The sequence below is a fragment of the Tribolium castaneum genome, chromosome 4 (assembly GCF_031307605.1).
Source record: "Tribolium castaneum strain GA2 chromosome 4, icTriCast1.1, whole genome shotgun sequence".
In the NCBI taxonomy this organism is placed as follows: domain Eukaryota; kingdom Metazoa; phylum Arthropoda; class Insecta; order Coleoptera; family Tenebrionidae; genus Tribolium; species Tribolium castaneum.
In genome coordinates this window covers 2,044,763-2,069,781 of record NC_087397.1, presented here as the reverse complement: position 1 = coordinate 2,069,781, position 25,019 = coordinate 2,044,763, and the positions used below count along the sequence as shown (strand labels likewise).

The 25,019-nt window shown below is 40.3% G+C and overlaps 8 protein-coding genes and 3 non-coding genes across 25 annotated transcripts in view; 4 read left to right on the top strand and 7 right to left on the bottom strand.

Moving 5' to 3' along the window:
* Positions 1 to 23,880, top strand: part of LOC657633 (proteoglycan 4) — a 68,359-nt gene extending 44,479 nt beyond the window's left edge. For 3 of the 4 annotated variants that reach the window (XM_064356186.1, XM_064356185.1, XM_064356184.1), the window contains exon 8: positions 23,868 to 23,879. In XM_064356186.1, coding sequence (XP_064212256.1) covers positions 23,868 to 23,870 — 3 coding nt within the window. In that variant the 3' untranslated portion in view covers positions 23,871 to 23,879. Of the gene's footprint in view, positions 1 to 23,867 lie in introns of all 4 variants that reach the window. The other variant, XM_064356183.1, reaches the window with a different exon arrangement.
* Positions 58 to 4,261, top strand: Nup54 (Nucleoporin 54kD). Its single transcript, XM_964799.5, has 5 exons — positions 58 to 215; positions 2,142 to 2,882; positions 2,929 to 3,782; positions 3,835 to 3,954; positions 4,002 to 4,261. The coding sequence occupies exons 1-5, from the start codon at positions 158 to 160 to the stop codon at positions 4,233 to 4,235; spliced, it is 2,007 nt and encodes a 668-aa protein (XP_969892.2). The 5' UTR covers positions 58 to 157; the 3' UTR covers positions 4,236 to 4,261.
* Positions 672 to 2,142, bottom strand: LOC103315256 (hypothetical protein). Its single transcript, XR_010333736.1, has 2 exons — positions 1,398 to 2,142; positions 672 to 1,347 (listed from the first exon to the last, which is right to left on the bottom strand). It is a non-coding gene; the product is annotated as a hypothetical protein (transcript).
* LOC658487 (zinc finger protein GLIS2 homolog) lies at positions 5,602 to 6,768 on the bottom strand. The gene is made up of 3 exons (XM_015985336.2): positions 6,592 to 6,768; positions 6,294 to 6,538; positions 5,602 to 6,243 (listed from the first exon to the last, which is right to left on the bottom strand). The coding sequence occupies exons 1-3, from the start codon at positions 6,721 to 6,723 to the stop codon at positions 5,721 to 5,723; spliced, it is 900 nt and encodes a 299-aa protein (XP_015840822.1). The 5' UTR covers positions 6,724 to 6,768; the 3' UTR covers positions 5,602 to 5,720.
* Positions 9,958 to 12,506, bottom strand: Tyr1 (pro-phenol oxidase subunit 1). Its single transcript, NM_001039404.1, has 7 exons — positions 12,387 to 12,506; positions 11,928 to 12,344; positions 11,263 to 11,883; positions 11,090 to 11,218; positions 10,588 to 10,912; positions 10,307 to 10,539; positions 9,958 to 10,259 (listed from the first exon to the last, which is right to left on the bottom strand). The coding sequence occupies exons 1-7, from the start codon at positions 12,489 to 12,491 to the stop codon at positions 10,041 to 10,043; spliced, it is 2,049 nt and encodes a 682-aa protein (NP_001034493.1). The 5' UTR covers positions 12,492 to 12,506; the 3' UTR covers positions 9,958 to 10,040.
* Positions 13,751 to 15,327, bottom strand: LOC103315257 (uncharacterized protein). The gene is made up of 6 exons (XM_008203473.3): positions 15,182 to 15,327; positions 14,766 to 14,985; positions 14,599 to 14,718; positions 14,323 to 14,549; positions 14,121 to 14,272; positions 13,751 to 14,068 (listed from the first exon to the last, which is right to left on the bottom strand). Exons 2-6 carry the CDS (start codon positions 14,951 to 14,953, stop codon positions 14,030 to 14,032), a joined length of 726 nt encoding a protein of 241 aa, XP_008201695.1. The 5' UTR covers positions 14,954 to 14,985; positions 15,182 to 15,327; the 3' UTR covers positions 13,751 to 14,029.
* Positions 15,355 to 19,226, top strand: LOC103315258 (forkhead box protein N5). Of its 6 annotated transcripts, none has more exons than XM_064356191.1 (9): positions 15,358 to 15,565; positions 15,616 to 16,098; positions 16,242 to 16,479; positions 17,118 to 17,215; positions 17,276 to 17,448; positions 18,165 to 18,327; positions 18,380 to 18,517; positions 18,565 to 18,637; positions 18,841 to 19,226. In XM_064356191.1, exons 2-9 carry the CDS (start codon positions 15,925 to 15,927, stop codon positions 19,023 to 19,025), a joined length of 1,242 nt encoding a protein of 413 aa, XP_064212261.1. In that variant the 5' UTR covers positions 15,358 to 15,565; positions 15,616 to 15,924; the 3' UTR covers positions 19,026 to 19,226. The 6 variants fall into 6 exon arrangements, with proteins under 6 accessions (XP_064212263.1, XP_064212261.1, XP_008201697.1 ...); XM_008203475.3 differs by having other exon boundaries at positions 15,358 to 15,642; positions 15,878 to 16,098; XM_064356193.1 differs by having other exon boundaries at positions 15,355 to 16,098; positions 18,859 to 19,226.
* TRNAP-UGG (transfer RNA proline (anticodon UGG)) lies at positions 16,148 to 16,219 on the bottom strand. Its single transcript has one exon. It is a non-coding gene; the product is annotated as a tRNA-Pro (tRNA).
* On the top strand, positions 17,829 to 17,899 carry TRNAG-GCC (transfer RNA glycine (anticodon GCC)). Its single transcript has one exon. It is a non-coding gene; the product is annotated as a tRNA-Gly (tRNA).
* Positions 19,341 to 20,518, bottom strand: crim (crimpled). The gene is made up of 4 exons (XM_965138.5): positions 20,354 to 20,518; positions 20,161 to 20,295; positions 19,956 to 20,109; positions 19,341 to 19,910 (listed from the first exon to the last, which is right to left on the bottom strand). The coding sequence occupies exons 1-4, from the start codon at positions 20,400 to 20,402 to the stop codon at positions 19,781 to 19,783; spliced, it is 468 nt and encodes a 155-aa protein (XP_970231.1). The 5' UTR covers positions 20,403 to 20,518; the 3' UTR covers positions 19,341 to 19,780.
* Positions 20,979 to 24,905, bottom strand: LOC658851 (uncharacterized protein). 7 transcript variants are annotated; one of them, XM_008203481.3, is made up of 9 exons: positions 24,712 to 24,905; positions 23,856 to 24,034; positions 23,332 to 23,810; positions 22,975 to 23,281; positions 22,787 to 22,927; positions 22,134 to 22,231; positions 21,517 to 21,733; positions 21,246 to 21,470; positions 20,979 to 21,203 (listed from the first exon to the last, which is right to left on the bottom strand). In XM_008203481.3, the coding sequence occupies exons 1-9, from the start codon at positions 24,872 to 24,874 to the stop codon at positions 21,066 to 21,068; spliced, it is 1,947 nt and encodes a 648-aa protein (XP_008201703.1). In that variant the 5' UTR covers positions 24,875 to 24,905; the 3' UTR covers positions 20,979 to 21,065. The 7 variants fall into 7 exon arrangements, 5 of the variants coding, with proteins under 5 accessions (XP_008201703.1, XP_008201701.1, XP_015840686.1 ...); XM_008203479.3 differs by lacking the exon at positions 24,712 to 24,905 and adding an exon at positions 24,100 to 24,705; XM_015985200.2 differs by lacking the exon at positions 24,712 to 24,905 and adding an exon at positions 24,100 to 24,705 and having other exon boundaries at positions 20,979 to 21,192.
* Between the last annotated feature and the right edge of the window lie 114 nt (positions 24,906 to 25,019).

The window sequence follows — 25,019 nt, the reverse complement described above, 5'->3', positions numbered from 1 at the left end:
TTTGTACAGAAAACGCTGAAATTTTGTGAAATTGCCGGTGTATAACCTAGGTTTGAAGTTTGACAGTTCTGTCAATTCGTTAAGTTCAATTTGTGAATACATAAAAAATTGTAATTACTATTTTTATATAAATACTAACGTTAAATTTAATGCAGTTATGGCATTTTCGTTCGGAAATGCAAACCAGTCGACTTTTGGAAGCCCGGCAAATAAACGTAAGTTTTAGAACCGTAAGAAAGTTAGGTTAAGTTCTTTCTATTTTGTTATTTGGTATTCACGGTTTTATTTATTTTCCCTTTAAACCGTAATTAATGAGATTTAATTTTGCCCAAAACGCCTGACTAATGTTTGTGTTCTTAATTTTTAACCAGAAAAAATCGAAAAAGTGGCAGCGTTTTGTACCATTCAGACTCAACAATACAAATCACCACACTTTTTACAGATAAAATGTTAATTGGTGTTTTAAATGGTTATAAAATTTAATTGTGATGATTGTTAACGTGTGAGTAACAATTCAACAATTTTTGTTTGAAACAAATCGCTAAAAAATGTTTTGTTTAGTGTTTAACTTAAATTTTTTGTCACGTCTGTGCTGCACAGTACACAAAAGTAATTTCATTACTTAACTGATAAAACATGAAAAACTGGACGTGTTCAATAAAAAACCTAGATTATAATTTATAAACCAAGAATTTATTTCGGCAATAACATTTTGAGGATATAAATAAACCTACCTAAGCGAGTAACAAAAATATAATGATAGTAAAATATAACAGATTATCACAAATATAATTAATACGATTTCATTCTTCCGTTTGAGATGGTAACTTGGCTCAAATCGGTTGCACAATCAAGCGATCCTGAACGGCTGGCTTTATATCGCTTATAAACGACGATAAGAATGACGATAATTAAGAGCAGACTGACGATTATAACTCCCAAAACAACGTACAAAGTTTTTCCCTCAACGTCGTATCCTTCGTAATATATTTGGTTCGAAACATCCGTAGTTGAAGAAAATACGTCAAGTGGGGTTGAAGTTGTATTTTGTGTACTGTTTTTTATTTCGGCCACTGCTGAAGTGATGTTGTTTTCAAAAATACCGATTGTTTCGGTCGTACTGTCGGTCACTTCGGTTATCACGGTGGTAATCGTTGTTGTAATATTTTGAGAAATCTCAGGAGTGGTAGCAGTTTCTGCAGTAACCGTACTGTTGGTTATTTCGCTGATGAGGGTAGTAGCTGGGGGAGTGAAACTCTGCCCAATTTTGAGTACGTTTTGATCGTCTGTGACTTGAAGGGTCGTTCCAAAACTTTTAGTAGCCCCTTTGATAGGAAATGAGAATAGCTAGAATCGGAATTTTTAAATCCAACTTGAAAAATAAAAATTAAACTCACCGTAGGGCCCGACATTGTGCTTTTTATTAGCGAAGGAAAAACACTTAACTCTGCAAGAACTTATCGGCGACTGAAAGTTTCTTTCCACGCTTTGAATTTTTATCGCTGGTGTTTATATGTGCGAACACGGTTTTCCTGCTTTCCTTCCATTCGCAGTAAAATAACAACCCGGGGATGAGTCACAAAATGCTGTTTAATGCAATTTCTTGTGGTTGGGATAAATAAAATCCGTCATTTTGTGATAACAAATTGGGAAAGCGGCACTGCAGTCGAAAAAAACTTGTTTTGAAATTATCTACGTGTTTAAATTCTTTTTAAAAAATTTGACTGGAATGACACTTGAAGGATTGAAATAATTTCATTTATTTCGTGTTTATTTCGTTTTTGCATAAATTTAAGTCTTAACAACAGCGTATTTTTTGCACGATAAGTATTCGCATAGTTCAAGTTTGACTTGCATTTTTTACCGAGGAGTAGTTTCCGTTTGGTCATTTCCCCGTAACAAATACTTTTTTCATGGAAATTCTTTTCTTTTCGTTGAAACAACCCAAATAGAAAAATAAATAATTTCAGGATTGTGGTTTCGTAGCCATTTCCTTTGGAAAACTACAAATTTCGCTGAATTTATTCAATTTATTCGATTTTTCCTGAATTAAAACGCACACTTCTTATCGTCTTAGATTATTTATTAATTTTTGTAAACACCTAGTCATAGTTTTATGTTTTTCCAATGTTTATCCACAGCCACCGCATTCGGTACCCCATTTGGGGTAACCACCACCACGGCTAGTACCGGCTTCGGCAGTTTCGGCTCTTCCTTCGGAGCCACTTCGCAGCCGTCGACCGGTTTCGGCTCAACTTTCGGAGCCCCAGCTCAATCTTCAGGTTTCGGTAGTACTTTCGGTACTCCTGCAACTTCCACTCCAGCATTTGGTTCGACTTTCGGAGCCCCAGCATCAACCTCAGCCCCGACATTCGGTACCGGCTTCGGTCAATCGACCGGCGGCGGCCTTTTCGGTACTTCCACAACCAAACCAACCCTTTTCGGAACTCCCACCACTTCAACCTCGTTATTTTCGACCCCTAGTTCGGCCCCCAGTTTATTCGGGAGCGGTACCACCACACAAGCCCCAAGTCTTTTCGGGGGGGTCACCACCTCGACTCCTAGTTTATTCGGAGCTGGCAGTACCCCAGCTCCGAGTTTGTTCGGTACTGCGACAACTTCGGCCCCGAGTTTATTCGGGACTTCGTTCGGGGGCACGGCCACCACTTCGGGGGGGCTGTTTGGGGGGAGTACAACAGGGGGAGGGTTTGGTTTATTCGGGGGTACTACTACGACGAGTGCGCCGTCGTTGTTTGGGGGGTTTGGGGCTACGCAAACAACAGGGGGGTTTGGGGGTTTTGGGACTAGTGGAGGGTTCGGTCAACAGACACAAGGGAGTTTGTTTGGGGGCGGGTTTGGGGCCAAGCCGGCACAACCTCCAGGTAAGTACCCGACTAGCAATTACAGGAACCTGTAATTTTTGTGTAGGGTTTGCGCAAAATGCGCTCACAACACAGCAACAACAAAACCAACTTGTGATCCAATCGATTTACGCTATTAATATTTATAATGATGAGAGGGATGATATTTTGAAAAAGTGGAATTTGTTGCAAGCTTGTTGGGGTACGGGGAAAGGGTACTACAGTGCGAATCAACCGCCGGTTGAATACACAGTTCATAACCCGTTTTATCGGTTCAAAGCAGTCGGTTATAACATAATTCCCGAACATGATAACACGGAAGGTATAGTCAAGTTGATTTTTAACCGGAAATATGCCGAGCTTAGTTCACAAAAGCAAGTTCTAATCAATGGACTTAGTGGCATTTTGGGTAACAAACCCAACCTCAAGGTCACCATCCAGCACATCAAAGCCCTCTCTGATACACAATCCGAGTTACGAATCGTGGTTATGGAAAAGGGAGTGACCGGAAATAGTCGAAAAATCCCAGCCACTGACTTGGCCAACTATTTGAATCAACCGACACAAAAACAACAATTGACAAACGTTGGTGTTACGGCCATCATTGCCTACGTCACACCCTCCAAAGCCGCCTTGGAAGAGTACCTTAAAACGGTGCCTCAGGGTTTCGACCCTCAAATGTGGAGGGCGGCAATTATGGATAACCCCAACCCTAGCAAATACATGCCGGTGCCGATTTACGGCTTCAGCGACCTTAAGGCCCGCAAATTGAAGCAGGAGCACGAAACTGGGTTACATAAGGCCTTCGAGGAAAAAATCACAAACGAATTGGCCGAACTGAAGAAAAAACATGCGGCGTCGCTGGCGCGAATTAACGAACTCAAGCACAGATTCCTGCATTTGCAGCATCGAACTTTGAGAGTAATTTTAGTTTTTTTTTGTGTAATTATTGGAGTATTTGTCTTGTTTGTAGATTTTAGTGAGACAGGAAAGTATTCGTAAAACTGGCCTAGCCCTTCAGCCTGAGGAGGAGTATTTGAAAGGGAAACTCGAAACGATGTATGCACATCTCAATGTTCCGACACAGTTTAAAGTAATAGTGTTGTTGGTTTGTGTGTTTTTTTATTTCGGGTGTTTTAGGGTCAGTTAAACGAGTTGATTTCGACTGTTAAACTCATGGAAAATACAAGTCGGCCTCCACAGCCGCGGTACAAATTGGTGGAAGAGTCTCAAGCCGAATTGAAGGATTTTCTCCAGTTGCAACAAAATGGTATTTCGAAGTTGGTTGATATTGTTAAGGATGATATGCGTTCTTTGAACATTATGATCGATGGGATGCGCCAGCTCATGCAAAATAAAACTGTAGTTTCGTGATTAATAAACTGATTTACTTTTGGTTATCATATTTTTTTATTTTACCCAGCCTGTTGCGTGTCCCTCTCCACTTTTTATTAAATTAAACACGTTATTGGTGAATACAATGGTAATGATAATAAATCTTTAATTAAATTTTACGAAACTGTGGCAACAAAAACGTACAATTTCGTACTTGTACCCTTTTCTTGTGAATTTTTCAAAATTTTTGTACAATTCCTAAATGAGTTTTTTTTATTTCCACTGTCACTTTAAAGCTTAAATGTTGTTTTGTGAAAAAAACTGTATAATTAATTTTTTTTTCTATAAAATTTACTCGGTTCTATGCACAGAATCGCCAAAATAAGCCGTTTTCGCCTAAAGTGAGGCGTTTTCAGTCTGTTTTATATAAATTTTCTTCTTTCTAAGCAAAAAAATCGTCCCAAATAAGCCGTTTTCGTCAAAATTACAACATAAATGGTTCTTTTGCGGCAGAATAAAGCTTTTTTCTCAAAAAAATTTTTCTTTTCTGAGCAGAATAATCTAGAATAAATCGTTTCCTTCTAATAAACCGACTTTTTGAGCCAGAATAAGGCGTTTTCAATATCGTTTGTAAAAGTTTTTTCATTTCTAAGCAAAGAATCGTCTAAAATAAGCCGTTTTCAACCAAATTATTACATAATTCGTTCTTTTGTGCCAGAATACAGCGTTTTCATTCTGTTTTATCCAAGTCAGCTCGTTTCTAAGCAAAGAAATTTGCTAAAATAAGCAGTTTTTGTCTTAGTTTGTGCCTGAATATGGCATTTTCAGTCTGTTTGTTGTAAGTTTTTTTGTTCCAAAGCTGAGAATCGTTCGAAGTAAGCCGTTTTCGTCCACATTATAACATAATTTATTCTTTGGAGCCCGAATATGGCGTTTTCATTTTAATTTATAAAAAAATCTCGTGTCTAAGCACAGAATCATCTGTAAATTAATTCAGTGCTTAAATAATATTTATCTGTGATATTTATTCTAATGAATTACGGAATTTTTCTGAAAAAAATCGACGCATAGAGAGAAAAAATAAATAAACACTTGGTAGTACAATGACTTGAGATGAAATGAGAAAATTTGAACTCGATTCAATGCTTAATTTATTCACAATTGTTTAAAAAAAATCGGCCATTAATGACATCGTGAAGGTGCAAAGTCTGAAAAATCAATAGCACGGGAAATTGCAACTTGCAGTGATGCAGAGATTACCGAGAAATCCAAGATAATCGAGTTTTCAACACATCTTGTTTTGTCATCGGATTATTATCGGGAATTAAGCAAAAACCAATAAATCGTTTAATTCCTCGATTTCCAACGACGTAACTTGTGAACCCCCCCGATTAAAACCCAGAAAACTGTTTTAGTTTTTATTAAATAGGCATCAATAAATATAAAAAGGTTATCACAATGTCTTATTGCCATTAACAAAATTAAATAAAATAAATACGTCCTACTCTAACAAACAATACTCGGTCAAACTTTCCTATTAATACTCAAATCCAGCGGCACGTCCACGTCCATTTCCGTCCCGGGCGCGAAAAAGTACGGACTTTCCGCCCGGCTGTACCCGATCAGACCCCCAAACCGGGCCTTGTCCTTCCCCGCGCAGCACATGTGCGTGCAATCGCACGAATGCCCCTCTTGCACCTTCTCAATACTGTTACTTTTGGCGTTCTCGTCCACCTTATCGACGAAGTGCTTGTACGTCTTGACGTGCTTCCGGAGACTGCTGGGGTCGGTGTAGCGCTTGGGGCACCCTGGCACCTTGCACTGGTACGGCTTCTCCACCTGGTGCGTCCGCGTGTGCTTGAACCGGTCGCTGGAATTCGAGTAGGCCTTGTTGCACCCCGGGACCGGACACACGTACGGTTTTTCCCCGCTGTGCGACCGCGAGTGGATTTTCAAATTTTCGGCGCGCGAGAAGGATTTCTCGCATTGGCAGCACTGGTGCGGTTTCTCGTTGGTGTGCGTCCGCACGTGCACCAACATCTTATACCTAATTAGCCAGTTAGTGAGATTGTCACGTTTGGGGTTTGGTTGGCTCACCTGGCGTTAAAACCCTTGCTGTTGCGGGAACAGCCCTCCCAGCCGCAGTAGAAGAGGCCCCCGGGACCGCTGGACGCGTGGATTTTCGTCACGTGCGTGGCGAGTTGGTCCAGGGAATCGAACGTGATCCCGCAGGACTTCCAGCCGCAGCGGACCTCGTTTTTGGGGGTGTGTTGGATGACGCTCCTGGCGCGGATCGGTTTCGGGGAGACTTCGATGCTGGATAGGGAGTTGTCACTGTCACTCTAGTGTTGAAAATTATTTTTGGTTTTGTTTTTTTTTTTTTGGTTTTTTGTACCTGTGTGCTGTTGGGCGAGCTGGGGACGATTAGGTCGTCGTTAATTTCCATTTTGTAGGGGTAGAAGTAGTCGGGTTGGTAGACGTAGTGGAGGGGTTGGCCCTCGACCATCCTGTAGTCAAACAAGAGCATTTTGCTTCAAATAAGACAAATCGGAGAAATTTTCGCTTTATATAAGTTGCGATAAGAACACATCCGTCTCTGTCTCTTTCTGATCCACTCAAGGAGAGGAACAAACCACTTGAAATTTGTTTTTGTCCCGAGTATAAAAATAATTATATTGTGTAAATTTAAATGTTGATAAGGCGTCTTGTTACCATTTGGATTTGATTGGTTTGGGATTGACGGGGGGCAAAGTAGACTCGCGATAAGTCCGAAGAAAGTCATTCTAAAGTCGATACCAACCAGAAAATACTAGTTCGCTGGTTTTTATGGTCAGAGGGGCTTGATAAACGTGCTCATTTATTGACCCCGTAACTGGTTTCAAGTCACTGATAACCGTCCGAATGATTCCACAAGGCGCAGTTTTCTCCCGGATGTGCATCCCTTATCATTATCACCCCTGATACAACCGGCTGATAAGCGCTACGTTTGTGAATGATTCGCAAACACCTCATTGATCGAATCGGGAATCCTTATCAATTTCCGCAGGATGTCAACAATTCAATCGAAAGTGGTTTTATCACTTTACGTGAAAATTTCACAATGCTTATCACAATGCCCCCAACCGAGATGAGTAAATTGCAACACAAGTGATGTTGTAATTTTTCGTATGTCGTTTCACTGATTGGAAACTGGGAATAACCGGATTGTGGGGTCAAATTACTGCATTGTAATCTTATTTACACATTAACACGATTTGGACATCAAGGAAACACGTTTTTTTTTGGTACCACACAAGACGGGCGAAAATATGACACGCGTGTGGCACTATTTTCGTCAGTTTATCAGTAGGAGTTGCGTCTATTAATAAGGAAATTAAATGTGTAGAAGTGAACAAATGCACTGATTCATTTTTCCTAATCGGGATGAATTATATATAATTTATTATGTTAGATGTTGTGTCTGCTTTATCGGATGTCGTGCAATTAGCGGATTATTATAATTAATCAAGACATGTTCTAGAAGTTTTTTAAATTATTGTCACAATGGAGAAATCTAATAAAAAATACAAAAATGAAGAACTGATGGCTTTAGTACTGTTGGAAGCTAGTCACTGTCAGTTCAAAGCCACCGATTTTTTTTCAAGAATTATTTTCGAGATTATCACATAATTAATTTTAATAAATTAAGCACCAAATATAATTGATCACTCGATAAAATATTGCCAACATTTGCTGTTTTTTATTTTATTAAATTAAAACACAAAAAAATCTTAAAAAAAATATCGACAGCTGGACTGTTTTAATTTTCATTTTGATGTAATTTCATACTATCGTTAGGTCAGATGGATAAAAATTGCTGAAACCTGGTTTACATTCGACTGCAAAATTAAAAGTCACGATAATTATCTCTTACTATTAAAAATAAATCTTTTTTTTTTAGTTGTGATATCTAATTTTTCAGAACTGATGTATCGGAAAATTCTGAGAAAACGTTTGTAAAAAAAATGATAACGGAAGAGTAAGCTTTTGTTTATTTTCCACACTTTTTATTCTTGGAAAGATATTGGACTCAAGGGCGGATCCAGAAATTATTTTTTGGGGCGGGGGCTTCCATAAATTTTTAGCATGGTGTAGTGAAACTTTTACTGTCGCTATGTTAATTTGTACAAAATTTAGGCCCACAAAACTTTTTATCAAAAAAATGTTACAATGCAAATTTATATTTTTTAAATAAAACTTTTTATACCTATTTTGTGCATGATAATACACGTAAAAAATGCATCATCTTATAAAATTGTAGTGAAATAACCATGAAAAATAAAACAACACTCGTAAGGTAATTAATTGTCATTAATTTTTTACGTACATAGGTATCACTATATTCACAACGTAGACAGGTGGGTATGTCTTATTACTTGTTATTATGAGATGGTACGATGAAGATGATTTTTGCATAGTAATTGTGTTGTGATATGTAAAATGCGTATTAATTATAATAAATTATTGTGACTATATCTGGCAAACGCAACAATATTTATTATTTTTAGTAGATAAAATGTAGACTTTGTGCAGGGGGTAATTTACATGCAGTTGTTTATTTAAAAAAGTTACAAGGGGATTTACTCGTCCAACTGAGATGGTGGACGTTTTACATAAATTTCAAGTCGCCAAAAATCCACTTGTGGTTTTTTCCTTTGAAATTCCGTTGCATCAAGCATCCGCTAATCATGTTTACATTTCGCACGCACCAATAACCGTCCTTCCGATAGTCATTAATCGAAAATAACCGCTTTGCGAAACCGATAAATCTCGCATTAAAAACATCAATAAATTTAAAAAATAGCCTCGCAAGGACGAATTCGGTCAAATCCAGTTCCTCTAATCAAACTCGAGCCCCCTGACCTCGAGCGCAATCTCTGCAGGAGGTTGTACGATAAACAATAAATCGTTTCGAGACCCGTTTGGCGCATGCTTTTGATATTTATTTTCTTTTGATTAACCGGTTAGCGCGAAACACCTGCCGCCGGTGGCTCCAGTGGGACCCCCCGCGAAGCGAAAATTGATCACAATTATCAAAACACATACCAGAGATTTACAAGCTGCGAGAACGGCGCACCACTTCGTTCTATAAATTTTCTAAAACTGTTTGTCCCCAGTTACATTCGACCACAGTGGTGTTAAGCTTTTTTCATTTCGGATTAAAAAAAACACATGTTATTGGGGCGGGCCAGTGGCGGGCTCGGGGCCCGCTTTGGCGGAGAGACGGCAGAGTTCAGCTGGGCGACTGCGTCTATTAAAACGGACCCCATACAAAGAAGGCAATTTTGTATAATGCCACCTCACTACTGGCTGCTTCTTTGTCTGGCAAACGGGCGATGGGCCTGCCGAGCGAGATGGGGCAGCTCTTTGACGAAGGCCCAAAATGCCCCCAGCAAGGAGCGCTGCTCCGCCCTGCGCTTTTTTAGCCAATGGCCGTGGGATCTAACCCCGATCAGGCACTTTTTACCTAGTTATTGCGGGTCGTCTTTATCTGGTCATTGTTGGGACACAGGTAAAAGAGCCCAGATTACACAAAAAGCGGTTACGCTGCGAGGAATTAAAGACAGATGGACACCAAGAATCGCTGCTTAAAAAACGGAAAATTTACTTTATTCCACTCTTTTCATATTTTTATATGTCTGAATTATTTTTTTGAGGCGTCAAACAGCTAATCCGTTAACCCATTTTTTTTTATCTAAATATTGAAATAAATCAAAGTAATCACTCGTAAGCAGATTTATTCATAATATGCGGAAGCGTTACAAAGATTACATTATAAAAAATCAGACAGTTCACGTCATAAAACTAATCACGATTACGTGGCTTCACAATCCGATTACTGAACTGGATCACCACCTCTTGCACCCTCATATTGGGGGTCAGAAACTGTTGAAGGGTGTCAACCCCATCCCTCGGCATGCGATCGAAGGGATACCCCATGGAGCGCCGATCGGGGTACAACTTATCCTTGATCCCGCAGAAAGTGTCACCATCACTGCACGTACCTGACGTATCTTGCTCGACCTAAATCTCCAAATAAAAAATTCCCATAACGAATTCGTGTCACTCACCCTATCATCAGCGTAGTTCGAAATCATAACAAACAAGTGACACGGATAGCCCGCCTCGGTGCCTTTGGGCAACAACATGTGCTGGGGCCATCCACAGCCGCAGAAATTAAACTCGGATAGGGCGTCCCCGCCTGTGGGGCGATTTGCGTCCAAGTTGCGGAACGTCCGCTCGAAGGGGATAGTTAGGGAGGACTCCGTGGAGTGGCGAGTGATCGTATTCGTCCCTTGTTTCACTAGAAATAATCGTTACAAATGACTGAAAACCAAAAAAGGGGAAGTACAGGAAACTGCAAAACGGTCGAGTTCGATGAACATGTCCTTTTGGTTCCTGAACAGCCAGGGATTCCCCCGTTCGTCGAACTGCGGCGCTAGGAAAATGCGACAGGTTCCCATCCGGTTGTTCCCCGAGTTGTTGACTGTGATTTTGTAAGTGAAGTCCTGGTTTTGCAAATGGGTGAAGCGGACGAAAACGGAGCCCCGGGGCTGGAAATCCAAGCCGCGAGACAAATCCAAGTCGGATTGTTGCCAGAAAGTGCTGAGCACGTTCGGCTTGCCCCCCTTGGCTTGCACCTCGATGTTGGTGACAGTCACTCCCGGATAATTCAGCTTGAATTTTTATGTTAATACAATGTAATTGTTAAATATTGCGATAATAAAAGTTTTATTGATCGATTCAAATTTTTGCTAACACTATAGGAAAAAGTAACGGTCCCAAAATAGAACCTTGAGGTACGCCACAAGATATACGATCATTATCGGAAAAAAATTAAAATTAACAATTACTTGAGCCACCGTGTATCGCGGAAGCGTGGCCTTGAACTCCTGGAACATGTCGTCAATGTAGGCGTGCCAGCGGAAGAAGAGTGGATCACGTAAATCAACGGCCGGATCCGCCATGACTCCGAACGGTTCCTATGGCAATTTTGTTCAGTCTGCGGTCGGCCTCCAAAACTCACCAAGAATCTATGGTCCGGGTCGTGGATATAGCCAATGAGGATGTGTCCCATGTTGTGGAAATCGCCATAATAGTTGCGATTGGGTGACAGGATGCTGGACTCAATTATATTCCCTAAAACATCGATCCCTTCAAATTCAGTCAAAGGGATGTTCTGGCCGTTGTCCCCGCGCACGACTCCCGAATGGATGGCGTCGTAGATCCTGTCCCTCCAGCGGTCCATGTCGTCCAGACTCAGGCGAATCTGGTCGACTTCCCGGTTGAGGTCCCGTGGGACTTGGTTAACGGGTCGTGCCGGCCAGGTCCTACTAGCTACAAGACTGTCCAACTTCGGGAAATAGGCTTCAGGGAGCGGCTCCCGCCAATTGCTCAGCTTCACTACTCGTTTTAGGCCGTTACAAAGTCGCTCAATGTTGAATCGGGCGATGATTTGTTGGTGCATGTAGTAGAAAATTTCCCCTCGGCGATTTTTATCGACAATTTCGCGCGCGCCTTCGAAGGGATACACCAGGTGCCAGTGCCAGTGGTGGAGGTTCAGCCCGATGTCCTCGCGCCAGTAGGCCACCCGGTGCTCCTCGTCTAAATCTGACGCCGTGAAGTCTTGCGGAATTTCAATGGGGGTCTGAAATCTTTTATAAAGAAAACCCAAAAAATTGGGATAATTACCCTTGAGCCTTCCGGGACAATGTGGGCCTCCTCCCTGGCCCTTGCAAACACCTGACTGTCGACGTACTTATCCGGAAACACGTGAATAAAGGACGGGAGGTCCAAATTTTGCGTATCCGGCCGGTGCAAAAGCGCCACAGAAAACGCATAGTAAAACAAGTACGGATTAACCCTATCTCTGCAAAAAACAGCGTTTGATAGAAGATCGTCGATTGATTCCGCCGCCAGGAAAATCCTGATGAGCTTCCCGGCAACCTTGCGGTGTTTGGGGATGAAGAGGGAGAAGTTTTCGTGGCGCCCCAGATCAAGGATTCCCTCCAAGTCCGGCGGTGTGATGTCTTTCAACGGGATTTTCTCGTTGGCTTGTTCCCCGAACCGGTTGGCGATTTGCACCCCAATCGGTTTGTACCGCTCCGGCTGATAAAATTAGGAAAAATTGGGTAGCGTTGTATGACTTACGAGGAAATTGTTAGGCACGTCGAAGACCTCCTTGTTGCCTTTGGGCATAAAGGCGGGCTCTTGGGGGCGGTCGAACAGTAACAAGAGTTTGCTTTTGTCCGTCATGGTGGAAGACTGAAGCGTTGCTTCAAGAATTGTTTAAATAAATGCCGTCGGCCGATTGAAAAGTGCTGGCTCAGGGGATGTGGTTGCGATTAAATTAGATATTTTAATATTCGGGTTTGTGTACAGGTAGGAAACTCCCTTCTTGTCACCACAACAGGACTTCCGTGGGTTCCGTTGTAAACACAGACGGGAAATGTCTAATTCAGTTCCGTTCAGTATGATTTTGATAAAATAGATTTTGATTTTTTTTTTAATAAAATCGAAATTCGCAACGATTTATTTTATTTTGTAGCATGCCAACGGTTTGTAAGTATTAATATTTTAATTAGTGTTTCTTTTTACATTATTTTGACCCAGCAAATGAACATTTTTGTATGTACTTTTTGGAAAAATGATGAGTTTTTAACTCGTCTGATCATGACAAGTTCACATAGAAAACATTTGATTTGATTAAATTATTTAATTTTATTTTTTAAGAATTCATCTTTCTGTTAAAGATTTGGGAAATTATCCGATGCACTAATTAGTAGGGGGGGAGGGGGGTAAATTAAACACCTTTCTATATAATAAATTATCTATTTCATCACTTATTAATTTTACATACGTAACTATTATAAAACAAAGGCACACTGTACACACAAAAACAACAAAAACATTAAATTTAACAAAAATAAAACCCATTTATCTTCAATAAATTAGCATCAGTTAGATACAGTAGACACCGCAGATGGAAACAAAAAGGGATTTACGTAAGATTAGGTAAATAAGGTAGATAAAAACCGAATATAATATTGTTAAAAAGAAACTAAGGAAAATTTTCAGTCTTGTCACTCTTCAATGACAAAAAATATTTAGATTCGATTACATCTAATTAACATTTTAATCACTTCTAATTTGAGAATTGACATTATACGTGCGGTAGATATAATTTTTTTTTAATAAAATTGAAGTCTGTAAAATAACTAACGCACAAATAATGTACAAAACTCTCTGGCTTCAATTAATTCAAATTTCGATTTGACAACACGTGACGGATCTATGCGTTTGCATTGATTAAAATTTTCAGAAAAAAATAAATTGTCTATTTTTGAATATCAAATAGATAAATGTAATATTCTCTCAGCGTTAATAAACTTTATTATCATAAAGTATCTTTTTTTTTCGTAGTCTCTGAAAGCCTACATTTTTCGTGTTGTATTACCGCACTATCGCGGCCAAAAATATGATTTAAGCGGCAATTCATCCATTCATTCCCTAAGTTAAGAAATTAAGTATATTTATTCCACTTGTTGCCTATTTAGCTGTACAACTGTACTAAGAACTTAGCTCATTTTCACCGCAAAAATGACATAAATGCACTGTACACGTAACCTAAAACAAAATTTAGTTTTTACAAAAATATTCCGTATTAATATCATCCAACATCTGAAAAAATAGAGCTTCGTTTTGACCATTAAAACTCAAAATAAATTTCGTTTATATTTTCTAATTATTTGTACCATAACACTATAGTGTTACGTTCCTTGGCACTAAAGTCACTACCACATGTCTTTGCCCCCGGGCGGGGGGGTCGCGTCCTGCAAAACACCGATTAATAAACAGCCGCGAGCTGGCGCCACTTGTGCCCACCTGAGTTTGTTCTAAATGAGATCGTTGCGGAACAAAGGGATTATAGGCTACTTGAGCGGGGGGCGACGCCCCCAACTCGCTAAAACTTGACAGTTGTTGGGTGAGCGCCATCGTTCCTTCTTCCACAACCGTGATTATGACCCACATGGGATCTAAAGAATCGTTTAGAAATTTGGAACGAAAACAGAAATTGTGGGAATACCCCCGAAATAGGCCCCCTTTTCCGTGCACAGCCTCCACTCGCTCTGATACACGCCCGGCTGCGGGGGACTGGTCATCCGGACGGTCAGATGGGTGTCTTCGGAGGGCTTCAGCGCCGGAACTGAGACTCTGCACCCGTTGAAAATGTTGCCATCGGAACACTGAGCGTAGCAGCCGTGGGGCCACTGTTCTGTTCCATTGTTGAACATGTGCCACACTTTGTCAAAACTTGAATTGAATAATCAGAAGAGAGCGGTGAACCTGGCGGTTTGTTTACCTTGTGTTCGGTTCTATACTCTCAGATTCGCTAGCGACTGGGTTTTGGACAAGAGCCATTGACGGTAATTTAGTCGAAGATTCAATGTCTAGATAGGAACAAACAGCAGCTTGAAGATTCCTTCAATGTTAAGCTACAGTCACGGTCAAACAAGCAACAAAAATTACCAGTTATTCATGTCCAGGAAAAACGCAGCCGTCGAATAGTTCAAGTTACTCCCAAGTAACTTTTGCAATTGTTGTACCAACTCGTCCTTATCAGTTGTACCCATACAACTGAATTGTTGCAACAATGACTGTTCAATATCCATTGTTCCGTTCCCAGAACCCTCAGAGGGGCCGTTATCAATGTCCATTTTAAAAATTAATGACAACCCCGAAAAAACCTCTATAATATTTTACAATTATCCCCCGTGTTGAACATTTACAAAAGAAGATTTGTCACGGTAAAGTCATGACACTTGGACATAACCTTCACGATTTGATTTCATTTGTAAAAGAAACGTCGAAGGACATTGCGCATAAATTACCGTTTTTAATTATTTGCATCCAATTACTTACGGTTACGTAAATTGACTACTTACATACAAAGCACTTTATTTTTAAAATCACATTAAATTTGACAACTAGTTCATCAAAAATGACATTTGACCACCATTTTACCAATGTGGAAACAACCAATCAGAAAATAGAGATTCTGGTCGTAATAGGTGCCGCCCTCTAAGGTACACAAGGCAGGTTTCTGTAAAAAATTACCACACTTTGTTATCACTTTTTTGTGTTTATAGATAAAGGTTATATTTTTTAACAATATTTGTAGGGTACCCGAAAAACAGTTTTTCGAAAATTTTGACTCTGTTAATGCGCATGCGCCAAAAATAATTCAGGGGGCTGCATTGCCGCCACAAGCAAATACAGTTAGTCGGAAGTGATTTTCCCGATAAACCATTCCGAAGGAACAAAAATTAGTTAAAGTGAGTTTTTACCGAAAACTTTAACTAAAAAACATTGTTCGTAGTCGTGCTGTGCTGAAAACTCACCCCAGGTACGAATTTTCCATTTTTCAGTGCAATCCATTCATTTATTTTTGTTGTTTATTCGTAAACATAAACAATATAAACTGACAAATAATTCAATAAAAAGTTGTGGAAACGTCTTGTTTTCCCAATTAAGGTGTTCAATGACTGGTACCTATTGCGAGTTTTGGAAATTTTTTTTGGAAAATTATTTTTTTCAAAATTGTGAATTGCGTGAATCTCAGTATGCTAGTGTCATTTTAGTTAAAAACCCCCTAGGAAGTCTTTCGGCTTGAGAAAATCAAGCCAAAATGACCAGTAATAACCTGATTATCCGAAGTGTTGTTCAGTGCAAAACCCCCTTGCTTGAACCGAAATCAGTCGAAGAGCCCCCCACGAAACGTCAAAAAATTATTCACGGTTATGCCCTCCCTCAAATTGCCATCAAAAGCGAGGAGAAAAATTGTAGCAAGTCCTGTAACGAGGTAAGCCCCTTAACTCGGTGAAAAAACGGGTTCAGTACTCAAAAAAAGCGGGCTCAACCGGGATTTGAACCCGGGACCTCTCGCACCCAAAGCGAGAATCATACCCCTAGACCATTGAGCCGTACTGTATGGACTCCTTCCAGGTGTTACTCGTAAATGGATGTTGGGATACTTCAAACAGGATCCCTAATATCGTCGCCGAAATGCATAATATACACAGTGAGGAAATTAAAGCATTACAAACCTGCTCGTTCAATGAATCGCGCGATTTCCTCAATCCAAGCCCCAGAGGATCGGACAGCGGCATCGAGTCCGATTGCACCGATGGAAATCTTTCATGGCTTTTGAATTACCGAATTCATGAATTGCCGCCGGTGCCAGGTAAGGATTTTTTCGAGCATTTGTGAGATTTTTGCACGAGAAGTAAACGAACTGTGTTTATTTATTATAATTTTCACCTGTTTCACTGAGGATCGCCTAGAAATGCTACAGTCATATTTTTAGTTTTCGTGTCACGTGTGTTGTCAGGATTTTGCAGATTTTTTTTTTTTTTGATTTTCCAGATTTATTATTTTTGGACAATTTAAAATAAAATAAACCTTTGCATTTTAAACGCCTGACAGTACATTTTTGGAAAGGCATCTCCATCTCCCCTAATTTTTTGATGATTTTTTACTTTCAGACAAAGACAAGACTAAAAAAAAAATTAAATCTACGCGTATTCTTTTCAGATAATTGTTTATGAAATTTGCGAAAAAAATACCAATCAAACGCACTTTTACTGATTATAAGGTATTTTCAAAAAATAAGACAAAGCACTTACTGCAGCTCAAAATTCTTTGTGGTTATATAGTTTTTGGATACAGATATAAATATTTTTAGCAATAGTCTTGGTATAGAAAACAAACCACACGGGATATTCTTAGTTTTACTCTGTTTTGCCAAAAATCTTCGGAAAAATTGCTTTTCCTGTTTATGCGAAACAAGGAGATAAGTGAAAAAAAACATGTTTTTTCCAGATACGTCTGCAGAGACTTTAAATTATCACGCTTCCTTATCGAATACTCCAGACATAATAATAAGAACCGGCAATTCTGCCGAGGTATTATCAAGCGAGGTACGCATTATTCTCTTCGCTAACTATCCAAAACAGTAAAAAGAAATATTCCTTGTTCAGTTATCAAGACTAGTGGCTACAAAGCCCCCTTTGCGAGACTCCTACAGCCCCAAAAATCAGTCATATCGTTACGCCGGCCCCAAAAAGCCCCCTTTCACCTACACGGAGCTCATCGAGCACGCCTTGAGCGAAAAGGGCGAATTGACGGTTTCGGGGATTTACCAGTGGATATCGTAAGTACCCCCAATTCCAATTTCCTCCCCTAAATGATCGGTTGCGTGACTTGAGGTAAACGTTGACAAATTTGCATGTGGCAAATCAGCGTTGTAGAGTAAATTTGTAGAGATCAAGCAACGTTTATGAATTGTTCCTCGAAGATCGTCGATAATTCGTGCCTGGTACGGACCTGCAACCTGCAGTCCCATCCCTCCTTCACCTGTCGGTCGAGGGCGCGATCCATTTTCGACAATTAGAGCGCTGAAATTGCCGATACGGTTCACTGAGTGAACATAGGGCGAGATATTTAATTATTTTCGACAAAATTTCAAAAAAAAAAACAAAAAAATTGGGTCGTTATCAATTTGAGTATTGTTGGTCATAATTGTAAATGTAAGCATCGGTGGTTCAGTGGTAGAATGCTCGCCTGCCACGCGGGCGGCCCGGGTTCGATTCCCGGCCGATGCAATTACTTTTTTTTTTATTAATCCAAGCTCGATCACAACAAAACAAGGTGGGACCCAGCCCTTGATCAATTACAATAATTGCGCCTATTATCGGACGTGTGGAAGGTTACGGTCGGTTGATCACAGGTGTATTAAATCGGATCTATTGTTTGGAATAATTTTCCCAGACACGTGCCGCCTAAAGTCGCGGGAAATTCGTGCCAGGCACTCGCTAGACATGCTCTGGACTCGATTTATGGAACATAATCATATTTGGGATTTTTCAGCGAGCATTTTCCCTTCTATAAGCAAAATGATGATCGTTGGAAAAATTCGGTCCGGCATAATCTCTCCATAAACCCGCATTTCCGGAAGGGGAGTAAAGCGGTGCATGGGGCCGGTCATTTGTGGACCATTGCCCAAAAGGACGATAAGAAAACGTGGCAAATCGTAAGGTTTCGAGACTGTGATAAATTCGATAATTGATTTTGGTTTGCACTAGAAGAAACAGAGAATGCAGCAATTTATCCAAGCCACTTATAAAGAGAACAGGAATTCGGAGCAAGAGGCGCTGGATATGGAGCTACAAGCGGCCACTGCGAGCATCCTGGGAGAATCGTTCAACGAATTTGACCCAAATGTAAACTATTATTTTTAACAATTGTTTGTTTAATTTAAAAATTCCAGGATGCCGACGAGCGGAAACAAAACATCGAAGTCGAGTTTATCAACGTGGTGGACATCCAAAACGGACTCGAAGGTAATAAAACCCGCTCACTAAACTGTCTCTTTTCCTACCACATCAATGAATCCAGTCTTTGGCTTCATTGAACCTAACATTCTCACTCTACTAACAAACTCTGACTTCTTATTGCATGCCAATAAGTTACTAGGTATGTGTACAATAAGATAAGACAATGAGATAATGCTTAATACAACACCGGTATGATTTCTATTCTACAGATTTCCTTTCTCCTCCAGTATCCAAACAACAGATCGTCCAAGAGTGCGGTTTGGGTAACGATTTTTTGATCACCGATTTAAATCCCAACACTTTGGGCCTAAATTTAACCGAAGGCGAAGTCATTAACGACGGTAGTTTCTACGATGACATTTCATTCGAATACTACGAACTCGAAAAAGAATAGACTGGCGTAAATTAGGATTTTCGGTATAGATTGTTTTAAGTGTACTTTGCTGTCAGGTTTGATGGCGTTTTATCTAGTCCGTCCAGTGAATTAATGAGATTTATTGAACATAATTGTAATTATTTTTATACAATCATTGCAATGATTGATTCCCTAGCATGTAGTTCTTTCAGAAATAAAAGAACATTCCGTAATTTTAAACCATCTTTCAATGGCGCCTTATCACAACCAACAGTGCGACAAAAAATTACCAACCGGTATGGTGGGGTTTGATTTTTGTTCTCATGAGAATCCTCAAATAAATAACACCAAGGGTTGAAAATTATAAAACGTTTATTTAACTTTTCGAAATAAAAAAACGTACAAAAATAATAATGTACATGAAAATAACGCGCGCAAATTCTTCAGTTACCAACAATGCACCAACAAAAAATCACCAATCTAGTAGGCGATTGGCGGCATTTTGACACTTCACAAGTAAAAAGAGTTGCAAAAGAATTAATTAAAAACTGTGATAAGTGGCTTAATTACCGTGGTTTTGAGTGTGTTTCCCGTTTTAAATCTTAATTGTGTGTCTCCAGGACCGACTTGGTAAGTGTTTTCATCCATTCTCATGCGCAAATAATGTTAAAAATTGTCATATATTTAATCGAATTATTCGTAAAAATAAAAGTTCTTACAACTAATTTGTATCAAAATAATCACACTTTGTGAGATTCATACAAAATGGACGGAATTTGGCGTAATCTCAACGTTTATAACAAATTCAATATTAGAAAAATAACACCCCCTGCAAGGACCCCCATTGACGGGTGTATTGTGAAACCGCCATTACACCTATGGTCCAGGAAGCAAAAGCACCACGTTGTCTTATCATAAAAATTCCTGAAACACGGTTTTAATCCACAACTAATCGAAAAATTCAACTACCTGTGAACATCCAACTCTTTAATGGAATTATTCACGTAATGCCCCAATTTCACATCAAGGGCGGCGGGTCTGCAGCCCTCGTAATGATCGGCGGGGATATCGGTACGAACCCCTTGCAAATAACTGAGACAATCGCGTGTGATCATTGTATTACCTAAGAAAACGTGAAAATGACTCATACAAATATTTAACTTAACCAAAGTACCATCTTTCTCCTCTATTATTTTAACACAAACGTCGTCGTCTTCGGGGCAAACTTTCGTCCAGTGCCACAACCAGTTAAAGGGGGTTCCACACCCCGGCTGGTTCGAGACACATTGATAACACCAAAGCGCCGAGGCTGAAATCGGGGGGTTACCACACCCATTTCACAATTCCAAATATTTTACGTTTCTCACCTTGGAGGAAAAATGTTGCGAGGATGAAGCAAGCCAGCACTTTGTACATTTTATTATTATTTTTTTCTTAAGGCACGGAATATATTTTTTTGGATTAGTGGTTTGGACGTAAACATAACCTGATTAATAAACAAACGTCATGTAATCCCTCTCTCTTATTCTATGGTCTTGTCAAATGGCGGGTTTTACGAAACGCGAGCGTGTTCTATTGAGAGATTTCAGTCAAGATATATCATGGGCCAGTTTAGTGGTTTTTTATTTAAACGGGGTGTTCATGTCTCTTTTACCGGTCTGGATTTTCCGGCAAATGTCTTGGATCGAATCGCTATACACTCCAGTGGTTGTCCTGACTGCCCCTCTCTGTACTCACCTCTTGAAATCGGCTTATTGTAACACTGGGGCCAAGCTCAGGCATAAAATTGCAAGGAAAAAGCAACAACGGAAGAGAAAACGTATGAAGGAACATGGGGGCGATTACGAAGCCGCTCTTGGCTCAATTTTTTATAATAATAGTTTGTTCGTGTCACTTTTGATTTTTTCGAACTTTACTTGTTTGCGGTCATTTGTGCCTCCGTTGGCTTTGTTTGTGTCAAGTGTTGGGAGCGGCGCAATTGTGGCGTTAGTCTCAGTTTTGTAAAACTTTAATAAAGTAATGTTACATAAGTATTAAAATATTTTGTACATCATAAAAATATCTTCTTAGGACAATAAATTACATCACAGTATATTTTCCCATTAGCATTGTGTGGCAGTCGTCACACACTCGTACCGGCTTTGCGGACGATGGCAACGACATGGAATTATCCGAACAGGCGTTGCAAAAAATATCGCCACAGTTCCTACAATGGTGCTACAAAAACATTTCACGTGTTTTGGTCAATCTTATACTAACCCTTCTTCGTGTTAAGTTGAATTCTTTGCTGCAAGCTTTGCAGTGCGTGGCGGTTTTATCTTGCACCCAGGCACCGTCGGTTTTTCCCCGACTTGCCTCTTCCTTCAAATCGGAGATTTGCAATTTCGATTTGCTCAACTGCGTTCCTAACTCTTCCAAAGTCTGTTCCTGTTCGAGGCACTTGTCTTTGAGATTGTAATACTCTTCTTGAAGCGTTGCGTATTTCTAAAATAAACAGTCAAGTTTGGACGTCAATTCTGCCAAAAATTACTTGTGCTATGATTTTTAATTGGCTTATTTCGGTTTGGAGTTTGGAAATGCGCTCCCGGTCTTGCTGCATCGTCTCCTGGAGGGATATTCTCCATTCGCGTTCGACTTTGAGGTCGCCTTCCACGTTCGATGTTTGTTCTTCGTGTTGTGCCGCTTGGACGTCTAATTCTCGCTTTAAATGCTCGGCAGTCGCACGATTGGCTTCACTTTCCCTGAATCTAAAATAAAGATCTGTTTGGTCGAGAAACGCAAATTAGAAATAAAGGCAAACCCGCTACGAAACTACCGATAAATAACAAAAAATAGAGGATTGAAAGGGAATGAAAATCACAGTTGGTTGATTAGGTTTATTTTTACAAGCGAAACGGTTCATAAAGTATAAACTGATGTTTGCGATAACATAGAATTATAAGAATATAACACTTACAATTATTCTACGGTAACATGATAAACAAGTTTACTAGTAGCTGCTGTAGTGAAGGTTTGCCAACATTTCCAATACAAAGGTCTTACAATTAGGACATTGTACAACACTGTTGTAGAATGTTTGTTACAAGTATGAATTAGTCTAGTACTGAAAGCAAAATCTACCCAAACAGTAAGCAAATCAATACCTACTTAAGTTCAAGTGTTTGCATTGTGTCTGTCATTGACTGTGCCTTAGCCTCTAACTTGGTTACAAGTTCCGACTTATGCTTTAAAGATGCTTCGCATTCCTGAAATAAGTCACACTTTTATCCCAATCTCAGTCTTCAAATTTCTTTCAATAAATAAAAATAATCGAAACATCTGCAACTCCCGTTCCAGATATTTCAACAAATAAAACATTACACAGACAAGCAAAATCTTAAAATGATTATGTGGTAGCTTTGGCCTCCTCCTCGTCCTGTTTACCGTCAAACTCGAGATTAACAAACGAATCGATCGACTCCGAAGTGGTCGGTTCTTTATTTTCGCTCTCCGACTCGTTTTTCTCAACGTTCTTTGCGACTTTTTCGCGATTTTGCAACTTTGCCGCTTGTCTTTTTTCGCTCGTTCTTCGGTCGCCGACTTTCTTATCGTCTTTTAACAAGTGATTGTACTTTTCTAAATTATTGAGGATTTTGCCGATCTGGCCCGCCTTCGCTTGAAGACGACTCACCACTTCCCCTTTCTGTGTCAATTCCATCTCACATTCCTATAATCATCTCGCATTATTCCCCCAAATCAGGCGTAAACCCCCCAATAAAAATCTGCGAAATAAACGGAAAACAACGCAAACGCGCACGAACCTGCAACTTCTTGTACATCTCCAAGTTGATGAGTTTGATGTCGTCGAGTTGCCGGCGGAGCGACACGATGGTGTCCTGCTTCTCGTGGATGTCCTTCTCGAGGAGCTTCATCGCCACCTCCATCTCGGCCTTGAGACACATCTGAAACAATGTTGAGCAAAGAAAACGCACCGAGTTTTTTCCTCAACCTGGAGTTCGAGCTCCTTGTCGGCTTCCTGGCGGAGTTTCCGTTCTTCGTCCAGTCGCTGTTTTAATTCGTCGACTTCGCCAGTCACTACGGCTTTTCCGTTGGTTTCGGGCTCGACGTTTGTGATTTGGACGCCGCTTGAACTCATACAATAGCCACTCACGTCTCTGCCTAATTCTTGCTTCAGCTGCCGGTTCTCTTCATACAAATCTAGTAGACTATTTTTGGCAATAGCTAGGTCCTCCTTCATCAGTGCGTTCATTGTGGTCAATGATTCGACTTTGGATTGTAAATTTGTGACAGTAGCGCTGAAATTTATTTTTTTTGGCGATTGATTTGCAATTTTTCGGTGACTCACTTGAGGTGGCGATTAAGTTCCTCGATATAGTTTTTCTGATCTAGCACCGTTGTCATATTATCACCTTGTTCATCGTTACTTGAGTCGCTCGAGACGTGGTTCGAGGATCTCAGATATAACGAAAAATCTATAACACCCTGTGGACAATCTAGGTCTTCTTCCTTAACACACAAGTTACAATCGATGACATTCAAGCCGACTAAAAGCCCGATTATCACAATGGCTTCATCGCTCAACATCAAAGCATCCGGTTCGAAGTACTCAACAAGTGCCTCGTCTTTATGATCAATTAGGACTTTTAAATAATCGGCGAGTTTTTTCTGCATGAGGGCCAGTCGTAGCCAGGCCCTGGCTCGCCCCATGTGCGTCCTAACAGTCGGTAAATCGCGAACGCTTGCCGTAATATCCTGCGCTTCGGGTGCGTATTTCTCCACCATTTGTAGAATATCCCAAAGTTCCTTTTTCGGCCCCAAAAGCCCCTAAAACCTTGCCTTGGTATTTGTTACATGGCTCGAGAGTTGTACCTTTTTAGGCCGTAGCCCGTGCCTTAATACGTGTTCTAGCACTATAAAGAAGTGTTGGAGAGGCATGTGGTCCGAATCCAGCATTCGTCCATACCTCAGACTCTGCTCTATCAGTTCTTTGACGACTAATTTGCTTATGTTGACCAAATTGCTGCGTTCTATGACCACGGGGTCGCGACCTAAACAGTGCATTGTTTAGCTTGGTTGTAACACGACAAATGCGACATTCAAGTGATATTTATACCGAAAGGTTGGACGGGGACGTCCGGGGATGGCGTGGAAAGGGGTTGAGTGATGGAGTCCTGCATGTTGAACTCGACGTCTTGGAGCTCTTTGAGACAGAGCCATTCGCCATCGACCGATACGCGAAAATTGCAAAGGTAGATCGTGTCTTGCGCCCCCGCCATTTCTTGTTCCATGGCGTTATTGCCGCCCTCGATTATTTCTTGGACTTTCATGAGTGTTTTATGTTTAAAACAATAGGGGAAATTAAACACACGGGTTTTTGGTAACGCGAAACATCGCTACGTTCTGGAAAGCGCACTCGGTTTATTGATCGCAAGGGTGGACTGTGGGGGTGGAATGCGCTTGTGCGCGAATGTTTGGGAAAGGTCGACGTTGTTGCTGTTTTGGCGATTTTTTTAAACAATGGGGGTGGTCAGGGTGCGCGTGGAACAACCCATAAATCGCAATTGCAATTTTTTGAAACTTTTTTAGAAATTTACAATGTGCGTACGTAACAACTGTAGCGTCTTTTTTTTCAACTCAAGTGAGCCCGCTTTTGATAAAACTGCGTTATTAATGCGATAAAAACGCGATAATTGTGCTGGAATGTTGGTAAACATTGCCGTTTTACCTCGACTTTTGAGAATTTTTTTCGTGACGGGTCTGGAGACAAGCAGGCCGGTCCATTGGTATTCTTTTAGTGATGATACTGAAGGTGATCTCGATGCACTTTTTTCGTTTTGTGTTGAATTATTTGGAGTTGTTGGCGAACCTTCACTACTAGCAGCAGCCATTTTTGTTACTTGTCAATATTTTGACTTCTGTTGTCAAAGTCAGCTGTTTACAGGAAACTGTATTTTTTTATTCCAAAAGCAGAGTAAAAATTATGTATTGAATGCATTTCGGACTTATTCCCTTGTTCGATTTTTAGTACTTTTA